Source organism: Lacerta agilis, chromosome 7, assembly GCF_009819535.1.
Source record: "Lacerta agilis isolate rLacAgi1 chromosome 7, rLacAgi1.pri, whole genome shotgun sequence".
Taxonomy (NCBI): Eukaryota; Metazoa; Chordata; class Lepidosauria; order Squamata; family Lacertidae; genus Lacerta; species Lacerta agilis.
In genome coordinates, this window is record NC_046318.1 from 10082015 (window position 1) to 10107894 (window position 25880).

Consider the following 25880-nt stretch of genomic DNA (forward strand, 5'->3'; position numbering starts at 1 on the left):
AAGGCAGACAAAACTCTGGCACCTACTGCCAGTTATCTGGTATTTGAAATTGAACAGCATTCATTTTACTTCTACATGCAGAGTTCCTTAATATATAAAGGGCCCTTAGTACCACTGTGGTTCCATGAAATAATGCCTCCTGTTTTCCCTTTGAGAAAAAGGAAACTCCTATCGCCCTTAAATCCAACTTCTATCGCCCTTAAATTCCAGTATACAGAAGGTGGTTTTCTGCATGTGTATCCATCTAGGGATTTAAGCCACACTCCCGAAACAAAAACAAAAACCCCCACTATTTTGTCCTTACCTTGAATTCCTTGATGCCAGTATAGATGCTCACTGGGCCTGGTTCATTCTCTCCACTGGGTCGAGAGTCTGTTACAATCTCTATTACCTGCTCCAAAGCTAGTCTCATCCTGTGGAACACGGCTCCTTTGTTTACACGTGCTGATTCACAGTCAGGATGCCTTAAACACGTCTTGGAAATAAAGGTTGAAAAAGTGTTATCCAGGCAGTTTTGTGCAGTCTGCAGGCAGGGGCAGATTTTGCCCTTTCAAATTTCAGCAGCGCCCCGTGCAAGGCCAAAATCCTGCGCCTTCCAGCCTCTCGCCTTCAATTCTGCGCGTGCACTACAGCTTTAAGATTTGGGTCGCCCTGTGCCCCCTGCTGCCCCGGCTCAGCTCCCGGTACAGGGGAACCAGACACACTGCCCTAAATCAGCTTCTGCTGCAGGGAAGAATCTCTCTATGCTCTGCCTCCTTCCTTCAAGCAAAACAGCCAATGCTGCTTATCAATCCCATCAATTAGTCAGCTATTGCCATTTGTCAACACTGCCTTTTGGAAAACCCTCTGGCCTCCCTATGTGTTGGCTGGTGTTGCTTCCGTCAATTTCTCCTCTGTGTACTGCTGTAGTAAAAAGGCTCCCAAAATCTTTGCTAATGAGAGTTACCTTGGAAGCAGTGAGAAGCATCATGGTACACTTCTCGAGGATAGCCCTTGCCGCTGCCATCTTGGCCTTTTTCTTTTCATCTTTCAGATCCTAAGGAAAGAAAATGAAAACGCTCTTGGTGGATAGCCAATCAAAGAGCTTAGCTACTTCCTTAACTAACTTTTATTGAAGAGGACATGACGAGGTATTTGGACAGCTTTTCTGTAAAATTTGGGTGGAATTAAGCATTATCTGTTTGCAGGCTTCAGATAGATCTACACTACCAACCTACATAGTTTTTAGTATAGATTAACTGTTGCGGCTCTCCAGCCCAGCACCCTAAGAACTGTAGTTTGATGAAGTGTTAATTCTGTATTAGAGATCCCCAGCCCTCTCACAGAACTAGTTTCCTAGGCTATCTGTGGAGAGAGGATAACTGTTAAACCAGCTTAATTCTGTAGTGTAGATAGACCCCAATATCTCAGACACCTGAAAGCATTCAATAGATTAAGGTACCGTATTTTCCGGCCTATAAGACGACTGGGCGTATAAAACGACCCCCAACTTTTCCAGTTAAAATATAGAGTTTGAGATATACTCGACCGCAGATTCTCCACCCGGCGTATAAGACGACCCCCGACTTTTGAGAAGATTTTCCTGGATTAAAAAGTAGTTTTATATGCCAGAATATACAGTAATACTCAAAAGGTCCTCCTACAATACAACGGACTCTACTGAGAAATAATCCAAAAGACTCAAAATGTAAAATGTGCTCTAATAAGGCAAACATGTTACTGACACCTTTGGACTTCTGGGTCATCGCTGTTTTAAGATTTATTGACTGATGCAGTTCAACTGTCTTGTCTGTGAAGCTGTATCGGTTTGAGCACGTGTGCCTTTGCCATATAAACCTCCAAGCTACCATGAGATGCGCAATCTCCATTGAATCATAAATGTTCTTTCACGCAGGAAATGTATCAAACACCACATATTTGTCTGCCTTGTTTTGCATTCCAAGAGATCTCTCTGGAAGCAACCACAGCCACACGACCCTGTTTAAGCAAGGCTGCAGGGGTGGGGCAACCTTTTGGTTTTGCCTCAGGTGGCAAAAATGAGATGGGCTGCCCTTGACCCAAAGGAAGGAGTAAGTGTCTTGCAGAAAATGGGGCAAGGAAAAGACACAAGAAGGGGAAAATCATACAGAAGAGACCAATCAAAATTCACGAACCTTGGGGTCAGGAGAAGATATATGCTATGGGGTTTGAGAGTAGGGAATAGGAGTACTAGGGAATTTGATCAAGAGGCAGTGTGGCTGAAGTAAAATGGCTGCTAGGCCTATACCGTGAAAGAGGAATCCTGCCAAGTTGCGGCTTCCACTGTTTATTGTGAACTAGCAATCCATGTGGGTTCTATTACCAGCAATCAAAGACAAATATGGAATCCAGATAATGGAAACAAACCCACATGGGTCTTTGATTATGTAAAGTCACCCTCCGTAATTGGAGCACAAATAGTTTGATTTCCTTATTAAGGTCGCCCAGAGTACGCTGCAGCTGTTTTCATTCATGTCTATTTGATCTGGGCGATTCACACCTCTCGTTCCATTTCAAAGCTCGTTCACCAGCTTGTCTCATTCTAAAGAAGTCTACTTCATACACAGATATCCCCTGCCAAAAATGGTGGTAGGAATGTAGGAACCCCCTTGCTAGATCAGATCAAAGGTCCATCCAGGCCAAATCCTGTTTCTAAATATATCAAGCCAGATGCCTCTAGGATATACGTATGCAGGACACGGAAGCAGAAACTACCTTCCTCAACTATTTGTCTCGGCCACGTGCCATTCAGAGGTATACTGCCTATGAACCTGACAGTTCCGTTCAGCAGGCTTCACCAACCTGGCGCCCACCAAATATTTTGAACTGCAACTCCCATCAGCCCCAGATGGAGGGCACCATTAGTGAAGGCTGCATTTAGCTCTCGGCCAATGACAGCCAAATGAAATCTCAATGTTCCTAAAGAGCTTTATGCCTTAAGATACCCAATAAGCTGCCCATCTGTGCAAAGTAGCCTACACTCAATGGCCGTGTTCAGATGATGAAATCTTCACTTAGTAAGCTAAGGTATGGATGAACTTGCTGGACCCCCCACTGCTACTTCGCTCCTCCCTTCAGGTGAGTGGGGAAGCAAGCCAGGAAGCTGCAGTCAACTATAGCCTCTCATTACATCTGGCTCAGCAAACTATGGTTAATGGCTTTCAGGCATGATGGCAGCTTGGACCTAACAGGAAGCTATGGTTGACTGCAGCTTCCTGGCTTGTTGTCCCTCCAGCATGAAGGGAACAGTGAAACAGCTGTGTGTAGGTACATGAAGCTCATATGCTGAGAAATGGATGTTCAAATGCAGCCACTAAGATATTAAATAGCAAGTGTGAGTTTTGAATGTCGCAGTACAGAAGACTGTTTCTCTCCTATGGAAGCAGGCAGGGGGAAAACCCAGTACTTTGCTTAAATACACTTCATTTATTTACTGTTTTTAAAGCACAGGGCAACAAAACTTTCTCGCAATACTCACGTTTTGTCGGTCTCCAGTTAGATGGGCAAACTCCACCATTTCATTTCCAAACTGACTGAATATTTGCACGAATTCCTGAAAACTACTCACTCTCTCTAGCTGTTCCATTGTTACAAGGACCTACCAAACATATTGAATAAAGCTATCAATGACATTTCTATAATATCACTGGTAAAGGGGGGGAAAAAAACCTCTAAAACATTTAGTTTTGCATTTTAGACGCAAGAATTTTTTTCTTACATTATTTGGCCACCCAACTCAAGTCAGTTATTCCTATTGCAAGTCTTTTCTCACCTTTTGATTCCAACATGTAACTTAATTCGCAACCCATCTGGCCATTTATGTTCATTTATTCCCATTGCAGTACCAAGAAATCCAATTCTGTGGTTTGCTGTGTAGCAGTTTCATATTAAGTGGGTGGTTTTTATTGCTCAAAAAATTGCTAATACATGATTGATACAATCTAGTATGAGTTAAATAGAGTACAGGCATAAAGCACACTTTGCTGACACACGAGGGAACCAGGAACGGAACCCCTGCGCAAAACGGTCACTGTCTGTACATCTGGGTCCAATTTATTTTAACTAGCTCCCATTGAAATCAATGGAATTTAAAAGCATTTAGCTTTGACAAATCTATAAAATGGAACGCTATCAGTCCTATACAAAACCTCATTCTCACTCAACTCATTCAGTCATGCAAGCATGAAGTGCCCGTATTCAGAAAACCTTGGATACCTTGTTTCTAGAAGTTATAATTTGCTTAATAACTATTCTGTCGGCCAACACCAACACTTTAGTCACTGAAGAAAGCAACAGTCTTGCAGCTTTTACCACTCCTGTTTTGTCCGTGAAAATTGTTATCTGGCCATCAGATTCTGGATGGTCCATGGTAGCTACATCTGTAAGCTGTGCTATCGTCTCACCTACAAATTAAGCAAAGTACAGCAATTAAAACAGATTCAGAGCTATTTTGAGTACAGTCGAAGCTTGGAAGTCAAACGGAATCTGTTCCGGAAGTCCGTTCGACTTCCAAAGTGTTTGCATTCCAAAGTGCGGCTTCTGGTTGGCTGCAGGAAGCTCCTGCAGCCAATCAGAAGCCATGGAAGCCCCATTGAACGTTTGGCTACCAAAAGAACGTTCGATCACTGGAACAGTCACTTCCGGGTTTCGATCATTCGGGAGCCAAAATGTTTGAGAACTAGGCTGTTTGAAAACCAAGGTAGACTGTATTGAGGAGTGTACGCCATCTTAAATCAACAGTGCTAAAGGTCTAGGGACAAATATCTGCCAAAGGAAATGCAAATCTCCCCATCCCTTACGATTCCCAGCCCACTCCCAAATCACTCCAATGCTCAAATGATGATAATTGAGCCGTCGCAGAGAGCTCCCCTGAAATTTGTCTTTGCATTCTTATTCAGATACTGCAGTATAGTCTCTCAGACAGTACAACCCCTTGTTTTCCAAAGCATATATTTACAATGCCTGTTTGGATGGGGGGGGGGGGATCTGGGTGAAAAGCAAGGGGTTTAAAAGGTGAAACAAACAGCGACATATTTTTTTCTTTTCTCATTCTCCACACTTTGACCAGGGGATAGATGAATCCTTTTAAGTCATTGGAATTGTTCTTAGTTTTTGCTTCCACAATGCAAGCATGTATATTGGGATACCGGGTATTTCTGTGTTTTCTCATTCAACCCATCATTCATTTTCATCTTTCAAGACTAGGTTTTCTGCCTCCTACAGTTGATATTTTATTACTTGCTTCTCTCTTTTCAATTTTTTGACAGTACTGTCAGGTGCCAACTCTACTTCTAACACCACTTTTGCAATATCTTCAGTCCCAAGTGCCGATGCTTGTTAAAAAAAAAAAAATCTTCTTAGAGCTGAACTAGTTGTTTCCAAGTTTCCATCAATTCTGTTTTAAAACTCTGGAACTTTAGCAGCTAGTTCTTTTGCAAAGTTTCATTCTGCATTGGTTTGAAAATACCTGGGCTTCTTTGGAAAAGTCAGGTACTGTTTCGCCTTCATTATTGATGAAGTGAGGCACAATAATGCCTCCTTCTTTTTCTACTGTTTTAAAGTATAAAACTAGGGTTTCCTCCATTATTTTCTCAGGTCCTGGAAGCATGCCAGGCAAAAACTTTCCCCTATAGCCTGGCCTTGGCCTTGTAACTATCTGTGGGCTTTTAGAAATGGGCAGGATGTTTTAAATGTATTTCTTTTTCCTCTTGGTTTTAATTTATCTATGTGGAGCTTCGTTTTCTGTCTGCTTATTTGTTTGGTTGTAAGTCGCTTTGGGTTGCCGTGGGCAAGATCAAGTGACTAACAAATTCATAAGAATAAGAATAATACCACAAAATGCTCAATTTCTATCTTTTTAATCATTGGAAAGGGTATTTATTGCAAGGCTGCTGTGTGAGCAGAGGTCTCAAGTGATCATTTTATAGCCACACTCCTGGGGCAAGATTTTTTTTGGGGGGGAGGGAGAATTGTTGGCAAACATTTTTTATTCTCTAGCTTTTCACTCTCTGACTGGCCATCGTTCTACATCATCATTTAGAGAGTACAAAATGTAGTCACCCCCAATTTAGTTGCCTAGACACCTGGGACTTCCTTCCAGAAGCCGCAGGATTCTCCAATGAGCCAACACAATCATTACCACAGTCTCTATTTTACATAATCACATAAGGGTTATCCCTGAGGAGCTGGGTCATTCCACAATTTCTCCAGGTGAATGCTTCACTTTACCCAACTGGCTATATGCCAGTAATCAACAGAAGGGGTTAGTACAATTTCAGCAAAAAAGTAGACATCCTAGCTAGAAGAAATCCCAGGAGGAAGATATGAGCGCTGCTCCAAATACTAAAAAGATTTAAATTGCAACTCTTCCTTGCAGGCCAAATCAACACCCAATGGCTTTAATCACCACCCCTCAAGCTATCTTTAGCAGCTGGAAGAAGGAAGCGTTTTCTGGGGTTCTCACAGCAGAGATGATGGCAAGCTCTGTAAATACCGACTTACCTGCTTGCTTTGCCTCAGTGCAGGCAACCTTCATTTCCTCTTTCAACTCTTGGTTTTCATTGGCTATAGCTTCGCCTACCATGACAAATCTCCCAACAGCCAGTTTTACGGCTTGGCCCACTTGCTGGACCGCTCTCAAAGTCTTGTCTGACTTCTTTGGCTTATCCTTATGGTTAATGAGGGTGGTTATCTGAAAGCAAAAACATGTATCAGTTAAAATTACACATTAAACAGTATGTCGGCATGTCTTGAGAAGCTCAACTCAAAACAACAATAGAAAGTGGGGGGAAAGGAACATAAAAACTATATTTACCTGAGAGATTTTTTTTTTAGGTCGCACCCTAGCTGTGTGACTGTGAAGTTTTAAATTGTTTTTAAATATTGTATTGTTAAAATCACTGCAATCCATCCTAGGACGTTACGGTTTCAGACTGTGCCACAACAAATGTTTTGGGAACTTAGAAAGTGGCCTTATACTGACTGGCAGCAGCTCTTCAGGGAGCCCACAGATTTTCACTAAACCACAAGTTGGCTTAGCATCACCAGGGGCACACCTAGGGGTTGCCAAGGGAACAAGCACAGGGGCACTCAAGAATCGCGAAGGAAGACAAGAGAGAGCCAGCAATTGCCAAGGGAACAAGGAACAGGTGCGTGTGCTGATACAGCTCCTTGCCAAGGGTGCAAGGGAGCCTAGGTGTGCCTCTAGAACACAAGTCATATAATTCATGATGTCGATGGTCCATATGGAGGCCCAATTCAGATTATGTCTCCCCACTCCACCCCACAAAAATCAGGCATACATGCACACAGTTTTCACGGCCTAGACTTGACGTTTTACATTAGGTGTATGTCAGAGGGAGACCACACACTTATTCCTCCTTGTGAAGGGAGCCGTTGGCCCAGGAAATGTATGAACTGGGCCTAAGGTAGCTATTCTTCCAGAATGTACATGATGTGTCTTTCAAGCACAGGAAGCCCTCAATCTACGCAGGGGTTACGTTGCAGGGATCACACCTAAATTGTGTATGGTCAAAACACATTAGGTGCAACAGCAAGTGGGATTGCCAAAGTCTTTTCTCCCAGGTGGCCGCTTCCCTTTCTGCCTCCCTTTCAATTTTTAAAAAATATTTTTTTGCCAAGCATGCAAAGCTGAATACGCACAAGTTAAATGTGCGTGAGCTTACTGTACCGCGATTAAAGCACTTCAGTGGCTTTTGACACCTGAAAACTAAGGGCTACCACTCTCCCCTATTAAAATAATGTGTAAACATTTTGTGTGCAAGTGACACAAATTCTGGGGAGTTGTAGGCAATCGTGGCTTCCCAAGGCAGTGAAAGAGAGGGCTGCACAACTCTTGTATGCTACAGTCTGCATGTAGGTATCACACATTTTCCTAGACAGAAAGCCCTTGCATGAACTGCATTCCTGGGATTAAAACTATACTGTAACTGAAACCCTTCTAACACAATATTTTAGCTTAATGCAACAAGAATAACATCTGATCTCTGTTTATATTTGCACCCATGGGTTATGTTTATTACCTGAAAGCTAAAATAACTTTATCTGTTAGAAACCAACAGTATATAAACGTACCTGTATAAGCAAAGCATTTATAGGTGCAAACCAAAGAAAGTTCACACAATTCCAGATGAATATTCATCATGAATTAACGGCTTCTAATAATCTCTATCTCAATGTTTCAGTGTCATGTTTTTGTTTTGTTTCCAGTAGCTTCTTTATTACGCATGCTATCATTAATGGGCAAAAGTTTCTCCTAAATAAATCTCCTCCTCCTTTGGCAGGAGACAACAGAGTGGTAGAACTGCATATGATGTTTACGTGATCAGCTATCCTTGGATAACCACTAGTCTCCTGAAGCTCACATCAACCTCAACTTCACATTCCTATCTTTCATCGTGTAAAGCAGGGGGGGGACACTTCTGGCTCTCCAGAAGTTGCAGGACCCCCATTAGGTTCAGCCAGCATGGCCAAGAGTCAGGGAAGATAGGAATGCCACTGTATAAAATAGAGTGTGTTCTGAAACGATGAAATCTGCTCTCTCAAGAGGCATTGGTGGCCAACAACTTGGATGTCTTTGAAAGAGGATTAGGCAAATTCATGGAGGACAAGGCTATCAATGGCTGCTATCCCCAGACGGATATGTTCTTTCTCCACTCTTCTTATGTTCTCAAGGCACACGGTACTGAGGCAACTCAGTCAGATGGGTCAGGCTGAAGCAAAGCAGGATTCTGCATATTTAAGCTGCTCAAATTTCCTTGAAGGAAGAGCAGGTATAAGATTGGCAACCTGTGAATGATCCATTAGGCCAGGGGTCAGCAAACTTTTTCAGCAGGGGGCCGGTCCACTGTCCCTCAGACCATGTGGTGGGCCGGACTATATTTTGAAAAAAAAACAAAAAACCAAAACGAATTCCTATGCCCCACAAATAACCCAGAGATGCATTTTAAATAAAAGCACATATTCTACTCATGTAAAAACACCAGGCAGGCACCACAAATAACCCAGAGATGCATTTTAAAGAAAAGGACACATTCTACTCATGTAAAAACACCAGGCAGACCCACAAATAACCTAGAGAAAAGGACACATTCTACTCATGTAAAAACATTATTCCCGGGCCGTCCGCTGGCCAGATTGAGAAGGCAATTTGGCCGCATCCGGCCCCTGGGCCTTAGTTTGGGGACCCCTGCATTAGGCCGTTTCTTACTGAGGTGGAAAACTTTGCCTGAAAGTGAGATGAGCGCTGCAACCCCATAGTTGCCTTTGACTGGACTTAACCGTCCAGGGGTGCTTTACCTTTACAGCATGAGACTCTTAATCTCATGGTTCAAGCCCCATTGGACAAAAAGATTCATGCATTGCAGATTAGATGTCCGTCACGGTCCTTTCCAACTCTACAATTCTATGATTCTGTAAGTTCCCAGCCCCGGTCACTTGAAGGGCTATTTCAAAATGAGCAGATAACTGAGACTTCTGCAAATCTCTGAGAAGATCCTTGAAGATCAGGCAATATATTCAGAAAGCTAAGGACCCTCAAATACAGAAGCAGCAGTTATAAACTCTAGTCCAGGGGTTGTCAACCTGGTCCCTATGGCCCACTAGTGGGCGTTTCAGGATTCTAGGTGGGCAGTAGGGGGTTCTACGGCACAAGCTGAATCCTCCTTCCATCAAGCACTGGTGGGTGGTAAGGAAATTTTACCACCATGAAAGATGGATTAGTGGGCGGTAGGTATAAAAAGGTTGACTACCCCTGCTGTAGATGGAAACTGAGTGGTATGAATCACACCACAAAGCTTAGTGAAGAGCAGATTGCATGGGCAGTATAAGGGAGATATAACCTGTATACATGTTGTGAACCACCCTGACATCTATGGAGGAAGGGCGGCATACAAATTTGACTAATAATAATAATAATAATAGCATACCAGTTTACATAGACTGTCCTGGAAAAAACACAACTTCTTAATACCCCATCTGCATAATCAAATGCTGAATCCAAGCTTGAAGTGAGTTAAAAATAAGTAAAACAACCCCTTAAAAATCACAGGCTTTTGCTTCATCTCAGTTTCATACCAGGACGTCACAGGTAAACAGAATTATATCAAATTACACCATGTTGGCGAGACTTCACAATTCACTTGCAAGCACATGTTTAGCTTGGAGTATCTTTCAACAGAAAACATTTCACCTGGGATTCCTTACCTACAGAAGGAAACCTGCAGTAAGTCCTGAATTCACAACTTCACAAAGCATCTCAGAAGAGGGAAGAAGTTCAAAGGAGAGTAAATGAACAGGATAAACATTAGGAATTCAGGGCCCAGGTCATGACATGTGGTTACCTCCAACAGGCAGCGCTACTCTCACTTCCCAATCATGGCAAAAATATTCATTGCATTGTCAGAAGAATGCAAATCTGAAATGTATATTAATTGTAAATTAGATTTCATTGCTGTATGGGTGCATTGTAGTGGGGTGCCTTGTACCCAATCAGTTGTTGTGCAAATGAATGCCGCTTTTTTACGTTAATGCTGGGGCTTGCATGAATACAGAGACGTTCAAAACTTGCTTACAGTAAAACAGGGGGTGCCAACAGAGCATCCTTTTGCCCAGGCATCATTTTGCCCACTAGTAACTATAGGTTGGTATGGGTCTGTCTCAGGAGACAATGGAAGAGTGCACCTTTGAGGGGCAAAGTAATTTTTTTTGGATAATTGCAGCTCCTGCTGTGGTTGTAGAGACCGATATGGGAGAGACATGTTTCGTTGCAGCTGGGGCAGAGGAAGGCATCCGGTTTTGCTGCTGCAGGCGCAGCATGGTGTTTCTTCTCTCTGCATTCCTCCCAGCAGTCACTCCTCCTCTGGTCACTGCGATGCAAACACGACTTGACTGCCTGTCTCCAGGCACTGCAATTGTCTGCAAGGGATTCCCATACAGCAAAGTTGATGTTGCCAGCCTTCATGTCATGTATGCGGACATCTTTGTAACACGGAGTTGGTCTGCCAGCAGGCCTGGCGCCAGAAGCCTGCTTTCCCTTGGGAATCCTGCCATCTTCCATTCTGTGGACATGACTGAGACAAGCGTGTGAACACGCTGGGAATGTGAGTTTCGGAGATGTTCCTTCAAAAATCCACAATCCCTGTAGTAAAATGTAGCTGGCTTTATTTTACACACGCGCAAGCTGGTTGAAATCACAACTGAAGTAAATTGTGGGAAGCCTAATTCCTTTCTGGAAATAAGGAAAGAGAGGAGACTGTGGTCTTCAGAGTGCAATCCCTGGAATGCTCTCCTGTACAGACACTACTAAAATGTACGGAGGCAGTCCAAGAATTCAGTGCTGCTCTGTTCCCATTGATTTCAATGGCGTTGCTTTCCAATGAAGAGCTTCCCAATGGATTGTGCTCTTGGTTTACTCTTAATGAGAGTAAGTCTCATTGAACTCAGTGGGGCTGACCTCTGAGTAAACATGCTGAGGAATGGCACTGCTAATAGGCCAAATGTTGACAAGCGCTGGTGGCTGGTGTTCACATTACAGAAAGAGAAGAGAGAGGAGCAACCAAACATTTATGACATTGTACGGGAGAGTGGACATGGGGATACAGAACTGTGTGTCCTTCCGTCACCACAGGAAGCATGAAACCATAAAGATGAACTGAAGGCTTTAAGAAATTCAGGAAGGTGTCAGATACAACAGCAGCTGCCCTGAGATATCTTGTCCGTGGTATGGTTTAATGAACCTTTCCAAAATCAAGCAAGAATAATTAGGCTGCCTCTCAAGCGTGGGCAAGTCTGCGCAGGCACAAATTAACTTAACTTCACGTTATTCAATACCCCTGCCCCAGAACACAGGGACAAGGCGGAAATTCTCTTTGGCAATAAGCCAAAGACCAATAAAATAAAATAAAATAAAAATCTACTGAACTTTATGGGTTTTATTTTTTTTAAAAAGCGCTTTTTCCTTGCAACAAATAACTAATTAGGCCATGTTAACATTTGTTCCAGAGCAAGTAGGCAAGCTATTAAAATTCGTTACAGACCAATTCAGGGTTGTTGTTGTTTTGCAACGATCTTTACGCCTCCTGTGTCCTGTGCATGATCTTATAGAGCTGAGGCAGCATGCGGTTTATGGAGTCCAACATTTCTAAGAATGTAAACATCGTTGTTGTTTTCTAATAAATACTGAAGTTTCTAGTCCACAAGCTATTCTTGTGTCCTGGAGAATGGTTAGAAGGCAGTTAAACAAGTCTGGCCTTAAGATCTTCCTAGATGGAAGGCCATACTAGCCCATTGCAAGGTCCTTGGAGGAAGAACTATAATAAACAAAATGTTCGTGACAGTGACAGCGACAGCACAGCTTATTCATTTTATGCGGCTAAAAAGTAGCGCATTGTTGTGGTTCTACCCAGGATACATTTCTGACAGGACTCTTGGACTGCAATCCTATGCCCACTTATCTGTGGGAGTAAAGGTAAAGGACCCCTGGACAGTTAAGTCCAGTCAAAGGCAACTATGGGGTTGAGGTGCTCATCTCGCTTTCAGGCCGAGGGAGCCGGCGTTTGTCCACAGACAGCTTTCCAAGTCATGTGGCCAGCATGACTAAACCACTTCTGGTTCAACAGAACACCGTGACAGAAACCAGAGAGCACAGAAACACCATTTACCTTCCCACCGCAGTGGTACCTATTTATCTACTTGCACTGGCATGCTTTCGAACTGCTAGGTGGGCAGAAGCTGGGATAGAGCAACGGGAGCTCACCCCGTCGTGGGGTTTCGAACTGCTGACCTTCTGATCGGCAAGCCCAAGAAGCTCAGTGGTTTAGACCACAGCCCCACTGAATTAAATGTGACTTACTTCTGAGTACAGGAGTATATAGGATTGCACTGCCAGTGTTGCTCAAGTTGCCCCATCCTGATTTCAAACATTTCACCTTCAGCTCTAAACACTTCAACCCTAATTAGAAATTCTTCTAATTCTCTTTTGAGATGAATGGAACTTGCTAATCAGTATTTTTAGTTATTAAAACCATTAGCAACGATTCTGCTGTACGGGAACATCATTGTACCAGCCAGATGAGAGCACATTCAAGGAGTGACTCTTCAGTTGTTCTGCCGCTGCTCACACAATTAAGAACCGCCAACAGAGCGAAATTAGCAAGACTCTGGGAAGCCCATAGGAAACATTCAAACTGACAAGTGTGTTAAACAGTCTGTTGCCAGCCAAAGCCTTGAGCTGCAGAGCTAATGGGGAAAGACAACGACAAAATTAAACTCAGGAGGCAAGAGGATAATTAGGAGCAGAAACTCTCCCCCCGCCCCGGTCCCCCTGATCCAGCCACTGCAGCACACAACAAAAGCATATGTAAAGATGGAGGCCTTCATCCTAAAAGAAACCCAGAATTATGCATTTTCTTGAAGAGTCCTGGTGCGCCCAAAACTTCGCAAAGGGAAAACAAAGCAATTGGCTATTTTAAGCTCTGGGATTTACCGCCCACTGAATGTCCACAGTGTAGTTTCTTCACTTCCACCTGCGGTTCACAGAATCATAGAGTTGGAAGGGAGCACGAGGGTCATTTAGTCCAACCCCCTGCAATGCAGGAATCTTTTGCCCAGTGTGTGGCTCGAACCCACAACCCTGAGATTAAGAGTCTCACGCTCTACCGACATGTAAATAAAAGTGTCATGTTTGTTTGTTTAGATGCCCTCCTGGTAACTGATACTAAATTTCTGGCCTCTTATTCAGCCATTGTGTGTTTGTTTGTGCCGTGAGGCAAAAGTCGCTTCTCAAAATCACCCAAATCCTTCGAAAATCACCTACTAGCCAAAGTTGAGGAAGCAGAGCAATACACTCAAGAGAAAGGGGGTGGAAATGTTTCTTTCACACAGGGCAGGCAGAATAAACCATCTGCTCCACATTCTCACACCCAGGCCTCCAGCTACTCACCAGGGAATAATAAAATCAACTTTAAGGTAGTTTACAGAATTAAATCTCACATATGCAGACCACTCATTGCCCCTCCAGGCACTCAGCCAAAATTATGACACAGAACATAGCTCTTTCCATTTCTGGAACAGCAGACAAGGGCTTATCACACGCGCCCAGGAGGAAATGATACCAAACCAGAATGCCTGTTTTCTGACCAACTGCTAAATAACCCAGGCTTTGCTAGGAACAAAACGTTTTTAACAGCTGAGAATAGATCAGTGATATCTCTAAATCATGTAATGTCTTCAAAAAGGGGGCATTTCGGAACAACCAGATCTCAGATACTGGTTTACACATGAAGATGCTTTATATCCCCTTTTTAAAAACAACAGCAACAGTGTCTAAATCATAACACAGCTGCACATGAAGTGAAGCTAAAACTATTCTAATGACATATTTATTTCAGAGCTGTGACAAAATTTTGTTCATTTCATGAAAAATACAAGGCCAGGGAGAAAAAAAGATTTTTCTTTTCTTTTTATAAGGCAAAATATATTTATACACGGACACCTGCTTATAAATGGCCTTTATTACATTATTTATTATGGTACACATGGTCACCTCTTTTATTCTCACAATTATTCTGAGATTAGGCTGAGAGAGTTTGATCTGGCAAAGGCAGCCTACAGGAACCTGGTACCCTTCAGACATTTTGGACTGTAGCTCCTGTACAATGGGTGCGCTGGGGCTGATGGGAGTTGTAGTTCAAAATATCTGGAGGGCAGCAGGTTGGGGTAGGCTGGGCTGAGGTCACCCACAAACATGATAGAGGAGCGGAAATTTAAATCCAGCCAAAGACACACCACACCATACCATATTAACTCTCCAATCCCCTTGCTCAGCCAGTGCCTCATACCCGATCCAAACATGCAACCCCAATTTACAGGCTCCTGTGAGGGGTCAGAACTCCCATAAAACGTACTCAGACTGCATCAGGTTCTGAACAGTTTTATTTGCAAAATGCAGAGAAACTCCTGGCAACCGCTCGTGTTTTGCTGCTAATCAAAGGTATTCAACACTAAGGGAAAAGGTAAAGGACCCCTGGATGGTTAAGTTCAGTCAAAGGCGACTATGGGGTTGCGGCGCTCATCTCGCTTCCAGGCTGAGGGATCCGGTGTTTGTCCACAGAGAGCTTTCCAGGTCATTTGGCCAGCATGACTAAACCGCTTCTGGTGCAATGGGACACTGTGATGGAAGCCAGAGCGCAAGGAAACGCCGTTTACCTCTTCGCCACAGCAGTACCTATTTATCTACTTGCACTGACGTGCTTTTGAAATGCTAGGCTGGCAGAAGCTGGGACAGAACAATGGGAGCACACTACGTCGTGGGGATTCAAACCGCCGACCTTCCGATTGGCAAGCCCAAGAGGCTCAGTGGTTTAGACCACAGCTCCACCCACTCAGCACTATCCTGCAGTTGCACACTATTACATAAAGAGTTTCAAAGCTGTAATGCAGAAAGTTTGTCCGCCATTACTAATCCTCCAACTGAGGAAAGGCCTCCCCACCCCCAACAAAATGATTTCACCTTTTCCTACATTGCATTGGAAAATCACCACTCCATTTAAACAAATAAGCAGCTCACACAATGGCATCATTATAATTATAGCACATGTAAATTTCCAATTCTACGTCTAACAGATCATTTATAGTCTAACATAAATTGTCTTTCTTTCTCCCTCATGCGTGCGCGCGCACACAGAAATAAACTTCATACTTTGTCATGATTTAGCCTGAATCTTGGCAGCAGGGGAAAGGGCATTCACTTTAATGAATAATGCCCTGAATATATAATGCTGATTTTGAATGCTTCTTTTTTAACCGTACCTTAGTATACTGACCCTTGACATTCTATTACCAAGTGTCTCTTTCCTCATACAGCCTCACGCATCTAGAGTTCTTCAAGTGGTATTAATATTACCAAGAGTTAAATCTGTTACTTAGCTGCATACCTGATAGATTAAGTCTATGTTAAAAATCGAGGAGGCGCTCCGTTAATCTAAGTGCAGTGCACAGCGAGGGAAACGTCGAACAGCTCAAGATACAGAGCTGTTTGCTGTTACCCAGATTATCAAAAGTGAGAGAAAATGTCCGGGATGAGTTGAAAGATAGAGCCATCTGTGGGAATTGATTTACGATGGCCGCTCATACACATCGTAACACAACGTGGCATTTATCAAATGATGTCTATGGGTGGTGGGCTCATATCATTTGACTCAAAAACAACAGCAGGACCAATACTTCAAATCTTTCAAGTTTAATTTCAGTTAGGGGAGGGAGCTCTGAGGGTGTCAGGGAAGGAAGGCCTCTGTGGGCACTATGTGTCTGTAGGCACCAAGCTGGCAACCCCTAGAATACATGCAATATCTTCTTATTTCTTTGTAGGCGAGTAAGATTGTCTTCCATAAACATGGTTTTAAAAGTGAGTCCGTAAGTGGCTGTGGAGGCCAATTCTGGATCCACACGTCCTTCTGCAGTGGGGACATAGCTTTCCAGGTACCTTCCTCTTAGCACATTTCTCCCTTTCGTCCTGAGTTCAAGCGTCTTCAAAACCCACCACACCTTTGGTAAAGGCTGTTCTCCAATTGGAGTGCTCACAGGCCAGTGTTTCCCAGTTGTCGGTCTTTATACTACATTTTTTAAAGATTTGCCTTGAGAGAGTCTTTGAACCTCATTTGTTGACCACCAGCATTACGCTTTCCATTCTCAAGTTCGGAATAGAGTAGTTGCATTGGAAGACGATAATCAGGCATCTGCACAACATAACCAGTCCAACGAAGTTGATGTTGAAGAACCATTGCTTAGACACTGGGGATCTTTGCTTCTATAACATCCCCTAGTCAAACAGACACAAAGCACTCTTCCTTACTGAGAGCGAGGGTATGCACACTCCCCATCCGCTTTCAAACTTCATTTTACACAATCACTATCAGCTGTGAGAAGCAGCCTCCTTTTCTGTACCCAGTTTGGCTGTGTCTCCAGGTGGCCTTGTTCTGCAGACCTCCTTTCTCCCCCCTCCCCACCTCCCACCCGCCCCCGCTTTGCAAGAAGCACGCTGCCAGCATTTAACCTCATGACCTGTTGAGTTTCTGTAGCAGCTTTGTTTTACCGAACTCATGATTAATGCTACTTATAACTACTGGTTCATCTAATGACACCATTCAGACAAAAGAATGATTCAGGTATGGTTCTTTAACAATAAAGCAATTATTGCTAGGTCCATTTGCTAAATTCCTCTACTGTATCATACCAGGGGGGGAAAAGAAACCTGAACAAAACCCTTACCTGCCTGACAAGCTAACCTCGCCTCCACAATCCCAGTAAAATCTCCTGTTTCTCCTACATTCCTCTTTACAGATGCAAAGGGTGGGACAATGCATACCTAGAAAGAGTAACTGATACTTTGGAATGTTCTTTGTAAAAACCCCCAGGGACAGGGATTGTTTCTCCATCAACAAGAGGATTCCTGTGGTTGCAATAAGGTAGGAATCTAAGGTGAACAGAAGCTTCACACCTTGAAAGAATGCTTTCTTTTCCAGGGGATAAAACCCCATCCTAGGCAATTGCAGCTGCAAGGCTCAACTGCAAACAACTTGCACACACGGAAGGAAGGAACATGGGAGCTTTATTTCACTGCATTTTTATTCGAACTACCTTTCCTGCAAAGGGACATGGGTGGTGCTGTGGGTTAAACCACAGAGCCTAGGGCTTGCCGATCAGAAGGTCGGTGGTTTGGATCTCCGCGATGGAGTGAGCTCCCGTTGCTCGGTCCCTGCTCCTGCCAACCTAGCAGTTCGAAAGCACGCCAGAGCAAGTAGATAAATAGGTACCGCTCTGGCAGGAAGGTAAACGGCGTTTTCGTGCACTGTTCTGGTTCACCAGAAGGGGCGTAGTCATGCTGGCCACATGACCCGGAAGCTGTACGCTAGTTCCCTCAGCCAGTAAAGCAAGATGAGCGTCGCAACCCCAGAGTCATTCACAACTGGACCTAACGGTCAGGGGTCCCTTTACCTTTTTTACCTTTCCTGCAAGAAGCCCAAGGTTATACATGGCTCTTCCTCCTTGTGGTACTGGGAGTTAGTGACTGCTTCAGGTCTAAGAAGGGATTTGAACCCTGAACTCCTAGATCCTAATGCAACACTGAACCGTATTATGCCAAATACCAGATATGATAACAATTGTCATGGTGATAGCTGGAATATCTAAGGGCATGTCTACTGGTGCACCATTTAAGGGGAGGGTGAGGGGGATTGTTTCAAAAGAATAATGCAAGGCATGTGAACTGATGGACCTCTCCGCCTTTAGCACATACAGAAGAGAGGGGTGCCGTATTTGTATGGTTGGTTTCAAATACTGACAACCCCAGGAATGCAATGGGGCGTGCCTTCACATAAGTCCACATTCACCACCACACATAGGAAATAAAATGTGACTTAAGTGTATGCATAGTTATGCATTTTGCCTAATTTCCACAGACCTTCCATCTCCTGAAAGGGGAGGAGGGAAGGTCAAAATCAAACAAATCAGAAATCATCTGCATGTATGTATCTTGGGTCACATTTAACTTCCTATGCATGGTGGGAATACATGATTCTGAGTCCCAGTGATGTAGGGTTGTTGTCGTTTTTTGGAAATTTTTAAATCTTAACATTTCTGAATGCCCTATATAACTGTGATCCAGTATAGCATGTTTCTGTAATGCATGTGGTAAGAAAACATGTAAAAGTACACTGTATTGAGGTACAGTATATGGATCTCCAAAGTCCTTCTACCTATCAAAAGTAGTTAAACTGAAATATCTGATTATAGGGAGGAAATTCATAAAGTGCACTTCGTGTAGTTTAATTCAATGCTTTACTTGAAAATTATTACTTGGAAGTTATTATCTGAATATGTTCAAACAAATTCAATTCTTTGCTTGGAATTTTTTTATTGGAATATTTATGCATGACAGCTCAATAGCATATACTTCCTTTGCAATGTTTGAATTTGGAGGTGGGGGAATAACATTAAGGCACTGAAAGCTATTAACGTAATAATTTTAGCACACCCAAAGAGCTATGCATAATTGCTTCCTAGGGATAGTGACCTGAAACAAAGTACAACTTTGAAACGGCCCAATCTTACTGGTACTGTATCCAATTATATTCCAATAAACACTGTAAAACAATGCAGCTTTAGAAATGAGATTTTTCTTTCCACTGAAAAATACATTAGTGGAAATGTTTCCGCCTAGCGTATCTGACCTTTCAACCTCTCATGCCCAAACTGGTAGATTTCTTGAAAAATCAGCACTGTAGCCCTGATTTTGATTCTAGCTTGTAAGAAATAATCACCACAGCAAAGGAGTCAAGTCGTGTTAATGTACCCATGGCGGCCGATATTGCCAAGATCATATTCTACCATATTCTAAACTAGAAGGAGATTCCACAGTTATGTCATTTGTAGAGGAAATATCTTGGAATAAGGGGGAGATGGGAGAAGAGATCTAGCCTACTAATGGAAATTCTTAAAGGTAAGGCTAGAAACTTGAAGCTGATGCAGCCAAAGATTGAAAGCCAGCAACAAGAGTCAAAGCATGAGATAGGATCACAGCAACAGAAGGAGGGGAAGTAATGTGACAACAGTGATATTGTGAAAAGATCTAGGAGCAGATATAACAGGCAGGAAGGCTGGCATAGTAACTTAGACAAAAGAGGACCAGGAAGCACAAAAGGTCTTTAACAACATATTCTGTAAGAAAATGGTAGATTGTGAACGTATTGAGGAGCACCTGGATGTGGAGGGAGAAAAAATATTCTACACATGGGAGATCATTGTGGTGAGAGCCAGTGTGGTGTAGTGGTTAAGAGCGGCAGACTCGTAATCTGGGGAACCGGGTTCGTGTCTCCGCTCCTCCACATGCAGCTGCTGCGTGACCTTGGGCTAGTCACACTTCTTTGAAGTCTCTCAGCCCTACTCACCTCACAGAGTGTTTGTTGTGGGGGAGGAAGGGAAAGGAGAATGTTAGCCACTTTGAGACTCCTTCGGGTAGTGAAAAGCGGGATATCAAATCCAAACTCTTCATCATTATGTATCTAACAGTGACAAGTAAGTGGGGAAAAGATTTCGAGCAGAAAGCAGTCAGCCTTGCCACTTCAATCAAACACAGCTAGGCATCTGGGAGACACTGGGCCCAGCTAAGTGTTTGAGCCCATGCTTCACATGCAGAAAGCCTCAGGTTCAATCATCAGTTTTCAAAAAGGACCCGGTAGCAGGTCATGGAAAATCTTCTCTCTTCCTGGGACCCTGCGGAGCTGCAATCAGTCAGGACAGACAATACTAGGCTAAATGGACAATGTTTGGTATGAGGTAGCTCCCTAAATTGCACGGTCTCATTAGATTTCAAGCTATTCCTGATGCCACAACACTACCCTAAGTAAGAAAGGTGGAAGAAAATATTCCTGTGGGCAACTACGAATGACTCACTATGGCAAGTGCTTGACTCAAGTCACGTGGACCAACAAGAGTTCAGCACAGGGATGATAGAAAGTTGATTCTGCATTTCAGCTACAGGTCATCTCTCTTGGCTATTCTTGGCCCAGTCACTAAGCATATTTCTGTGGGTTCTTCTAGAGTAAGTGATTTGGGGATGCCACAACTGCACCACAACCCACAACTCATTTAAGACATCCTACCTGCATTTAGACAGCCCCCCCCCCACAAGAGGAATGAATGTGACCAAGCCAGTTTAAACAGGACACTAACCAAAATCAATAGCAACAGCAGGAGAAATCTCATATAAATATTATTCATCACTACCATATAAAGCTCAGCAAGAACCACCTGATCCTGCACATGTTCCCTCAGAAGTGAATCCAACTACAGGTAAGTTCAACGGAACTAACTCCCGGGTATGTGCTTCATCTGCTTTGCCACTTATGTACTAATGCAAACTAGTGTCGTCTTGTGCTTATGTTTATGTAGCCAAACTGAACTACCAATACACAAGAGAAATACTGAGAGACTCAAGGTAGCCCATAATTACTCAATGGCACGAAATGCTAAGTGAGTGAGAGGAGACAAAAACATGACAACTAGTTGAACAGAACGGAGTAGCTGGAACAGGAGGACAGAGAAACATTATCTGATAGAGCTTTAAAAATATTTACATTGATTAGTGTGGTTTAGTTGTGTCTGTTTTCATTCAGCCCAGAGTGGCTGGGGAGACCCGGCCAAATGGGCGGGGTATAAATAATAAATTATTATTATTATTATTATTATTCATGCTGTGAGCCCTCTTAGGTCCTGTACTAGGAGAAAAGAGGGCTATACACAATAATGACGATAAATTCATAGACCCACAAGAGTTTGCTCTACTGCTCCACCAAAGTGCCTGACCTCTAAGTAGGGCCGAGTCAGAAATTCCCAGGTCAACTTTCCAAACATTAATGAAGCTTCAAAACTTCCCAATCATCTTTTGTTACTGCCACCTTCATTTGCTGCCCTCATCGAGGAAGTGGTCTTGTGTCCATGAAAACTAATGCCATAATACATTTGTTAGTCTTTAGGGTGCCACAAGACTAATTTTGTTCATAGGCTTGGTGTCTCGCGCTGTCACAAGACACCATTTCCTCCCCACGAGATAGCAAACTATGTGCAAGAAGCATTGACCTCGCTCCGATTTGGCTTCGTGGTGACAAAAAAGAAGATAGGCGCATTTGCGAAAGAGGGAGCATTTAAGTTCAGCCCAAACTCGAGCTGCCAGCAAGCATGGCGTACAAGCTTTCCACAGGGAGGTTGTCGCATATCAATTGGATGCGCCTGAACAATTGGCCACCACCTGTATATGCTACTCATTTAATCTTGGCTAAGTATTCCAAAGTTTTCAGAACAAAAAGTTTTGGTCCAATGCATGGTAAAAGATCTGTTTGGCCCATTATTGGGTCTGGAATTCTGTGAGTGTGCATCAACACACATCTAACTAGTGTATACTTTAAGCCAGGGATGGCGAAGAGAGTTGCTGAACTGCATTCTCATCGCCCCTGATCATTAGCCATGATGGTTGGGGCTGAGGGAAGTAGGAGCCCAACAACTTCCAGAGGGTCGCAAGTTTACCACCCCAATTTAAACTATTTTTAACTTTATGGGAATTACGGGGAAAGGTTCGCATGTAACTCAATCCTGTGCTTATTTACTCAGAAATACTTAGAATTACAGCTTCCAGCTGTTTACAACTTACAAACTAAGGTAATACCTAGAAACAAGACTAAATGGATTCTTTCCTAAAGTTGGGTTTTCCATATACTTTGTTTCTGTTATTTTCAGCTGTCCTACCTTTTTTTTTTTTAGGCCAACCTCAAAACTATTGGATATTTTTCCTCCATTCTCACCAACCTGCAACTTCACACTGCAGACCACATTGCACAATGTAAATTGTTTCAATGGATGGTATCCAACTGACTTGTTCTGTCAGCGCAAGGATTTCTGCTTCCACAGGGGAACTCCCCCGCCCCCCATCTGTTCTGGTTTTCTGCCACCCACCCCCTCCAGAGCAAAATTGGGTAGGATTTAAGGTGCGTGTAGGAAGAGGACACAGGGAAATGCCATTGTGCAAGCAGAAATATTTGCACTAAAGGGCTGGCTGGATAGCACCCAATATTCTTGCCGCATGGTTGCCTATGGAAATTGAGACTCACCATCAGATGATCAAGCAAAGTAGCTTTTCAAAGCAAGTTGGTACGGTAATTCTCGTGGTAATGAGCCACAAATTACTAATGGGCAGAGAGGACAGTTAAAAAAATATATCGGCTAGTAATTTTGTGGGCTTAGTGGGCTTCTTTTCTAAACAATAAACCTGTATTTACCAAACTGGTTTCCCCGCAGATATTTTCGACCCCAGCCAGAAAGGCCAATGGTCAGAACTTTGGAAATTGTAATCAAGGAACATTTGGAGGGAACCAGGTTACAGCAAGCAAATTTAGACAGTACTGGATAACACTCCAGTTTACAAAGCAGCAGAGCAAGCGTCAATCTGAGTAACCTTGTTCGCAACAAACCATGTACAATGCAATCCTATAGAGCTCAATGCCATAAGCACTGATTAGTTACAACGTTGTCAGCAGTCTCCTATGTGCACACAATTCTGCACAGCTTTTAAAAACAATACATTCACTAAGAATGTCAAAAATGATGTTTCCAAGTATGGTTTCGTTACTGTTTTGCTCCGATTTCCCACTCTTTCTGGCTGCCAAAGTGAGATATTTGAAATTCCCTGCACACCCACAAGACATAACATTCTACAAAATTAATGTTCCGGTTTAACAATCCTCTCCTGCTCAAGTGGACTAGCAGTAAAGGGACTGGTCCTCAGTAAGCAGACCTAGCTGTTTTCTAAGGTTGATACCACTGGACACACAACCCACCAGCGTGCTCAACACAACATTTCCACTGAAATTAACAGGAGTAGCACAAGAACAAGATGATGCCTTTTGCGCAGCTCCCCCTTCTTTTCCATTGTTGTTGTGCAAGTGAATTACTTAGTGCATACTTTTACTCGGGAATAAGTTACGCTCTTTTCAGATGCACTTGTTTAAGTAGGGGGAGGGTAACGGCTTGCTCGTGCACCCTTCCTCTGTTGAAGAACTTGGTCCTAACTTAAAATAAAGCACGACATTCCTTAATCTGTAGCCATTGCGGTAAATACACCTACGGAAGTTCTATGGCACTATTTGTGGAGCACTTGGGCGCTGAAGTGGCTCGTGAACTGCATTTGTCCTTGCTGAAATTCATGCCCTGCAGCCTTGCAGGCAGCCTACAAGGAATACGTGCAGCACATCGTTCTCGGATAAGGTAACACAGCCATGCAATATTAACTCTAAAACACACACACACACACACCGGTCGTGCAAAAACTTCGCTACGAAGTGCAAGGCTGCGCTGAACGCAGCTGCTAATCCTCCGGAAGTTAGTCCAAACTCACTCTCTCTCTCTCTCTCTTTTAAAGTCCTGCACAGCTAGCGATGGATCTAACGAAGCCCTGGGCCCCAGAAAAGCGGAAAACACAAAGCAAAGCACAACAAAGGCCGGGCTGGGATTCCAAAAGGTTTCCCCATCTGAGCACAAAACTCTTTTAGTCGGATGTTGTTGTTGTTGTTGTTTAAAAAAAGGGGGGGCGCCTTCATTTATTTATTTTAAAAAAGGTATCGATTTAGCCGAGCGGCTCCCGTGCGGACGTTCCGAATCGCTCTCCTTGCAGTTTCTTGGCCGGGAGGGGAAAGGGGAGAAGTCGGGGGTGGCGGCGGCGGCGGGGAGGGACATCGTCAAATCGAGAGGGTTTTTGCAAGCAAGGCATGCATCCTCCCGGCGGCTTCGGCATGCTTTATGCAAACACCCTCCCTTCCCCCCCCAAAAAAAAATCCAAACACCACCACCAAACCCCCAACACCTGAAAACTCTACCCGGGAAAGCGATGGCCAAGCGGCGGGCGAAAGTAGAAACGGGGACTTCTGCGCGCGCAAAGCCAGCCCTGGGGGGAAGGCGACCCCGATTCGGAGCGGCTCCGGGTTGCATTCGTATAAAATCAGGATGTGGGGGGTGAGGAGGAAAGCAGGGAGAGGGCATCCCGACAGAAAGGACGGACCGACCGACCGACCGCGAGTAGCTTGCTACCTGTGCCACGAGCGGCACCAGCGTCTGCTCCACGGAGCGCGAGCGGATCTGCAGCCCCGGCAGCGGCTCCCATCCCAAAGCCGTGGCGAGAGCCGCGCCGGGCGGCGAGCGCGGCCACGACACTCCGCTGCCGCCGGGGAACGCGGCCATTGCTCCGGAGCCGCGCAGCTCGCTCCTCGTCGGCTCTCCCGCCTGGGAGAGGAGGAGCAGGAGGTGTCGGCGGCGGCTGGAGCTCTCCGGCTCCGGCGCGCTCCTCCCCTGTCTCCTCCTCATCGCCTTCCCGCCTTCTGCCCTGGGAAATGGCAGCCGCCGAGCTTGAGGTCCCCCCCCCCCACTCCTCGCAGCGCATATAACTCCTCTCCAGCCGAAAAGCCCCGGTGCCCCCGCCCTCCGGCCCGCCCAGTTTTCGGCCACACACACGCGTGTCTTCGCATCCCGACGACTGGTAGTGCTGGTTCCCCAAGCAGCGGCCTGGTTCCTTGCGCGCGCGCGCGCGAGCGATCGAGTCGTCGCCAAGGGCAAGGGCTTCTTCTCCCCTTGGGGCACTTCCATTACTCATTTTCTCTTCAGTTAGTTCGCACACTGGCGAGTCGTCAAGATGGCAGTGTAAGCATTACATTCTTCTTCTTCTTCTAAGTCGGTCATGTTGGTCCATGAGAAGAAAAGGGGGAAATATATATAATCTGGCAAGGCCAGTTTTGATCCACCACCCAAAACTGCCTTGTCAGAAGTCGAGATCATTAGCTTTTAACACTGGTTAGATGGATGCCTAATGTAAAACTGCAGGAGAGCCTTGTTGTGGCACCTTAAAAACCAGCTCATTTGCTATGGCATAAGGTTTTTGTGTATTTCACTTCATCGGATCTATCTGGGGAATACCAAGTAAACTTAAAAGTAGCCATCCTGGACCAAATCCATTTCAAAGGGAGGCTGTCAAGTGAAACCTGCTTAATAACAATGCATCAAGAATCCCAATGCTATCACTTGTGGATTGAAGTCACACAAAGGATTTCTATGTGTTGTTGCTTGATTTAGCAGTGCCCAGGTTGTCTTTGCCATCAATTTGTGAATTTCCATAGTTTAGAGTTACGTCCATCATCATAACCGGTGCTTTTTTGGGGGGGTAGGCAGGGGTACACATACCCCTAAACATTTTGCGCATCTAAGTTTGGCCTCACTGAGGGGCAGTATTTCAATATGAGTAGGAAATG

The 25880-nt window shown here is 44.2% G+C and overlaps 1 protein-coding gene across 1 annotated transcript in view; it reads right to left on the minus strand.

Annotated features, from left to right (window-relative positions):
• CTNNAL1 (catenin alpha like 1) overlaps nt 1-24985 on the minus strand; it is a 52243-nt gene extending 27258 nt beyond the window's left edge. The window contains exons 1-6 of the mRNA XM_033154358.1: nt 24670-24985; nt 6520-6709; nt 4234-4421; nt 3497-3616; nt 947-1036; nt 305-475 (exon numbers count right to left, since the gene is read on the minus strand). Coding sequence (XP_033010249.1) covers nt 305-475; nt 947-1036; nt 3497-3616; nt 4234-4421; nt 6520-6709; nt 24670-24942 — 1032 coding nt within the window. The 5' untranslated portion in view covers nt 24943-24985. The remainder of the gene's footprint in view (nt 1-304; nt 476-946; nt 1037-3496; nt 3617-4233; nt 4422-6519; nt 6710-24669) is intronic.
• Between the last annotated feature and the right edge of the window lie 895 nt (nt 24986-25880).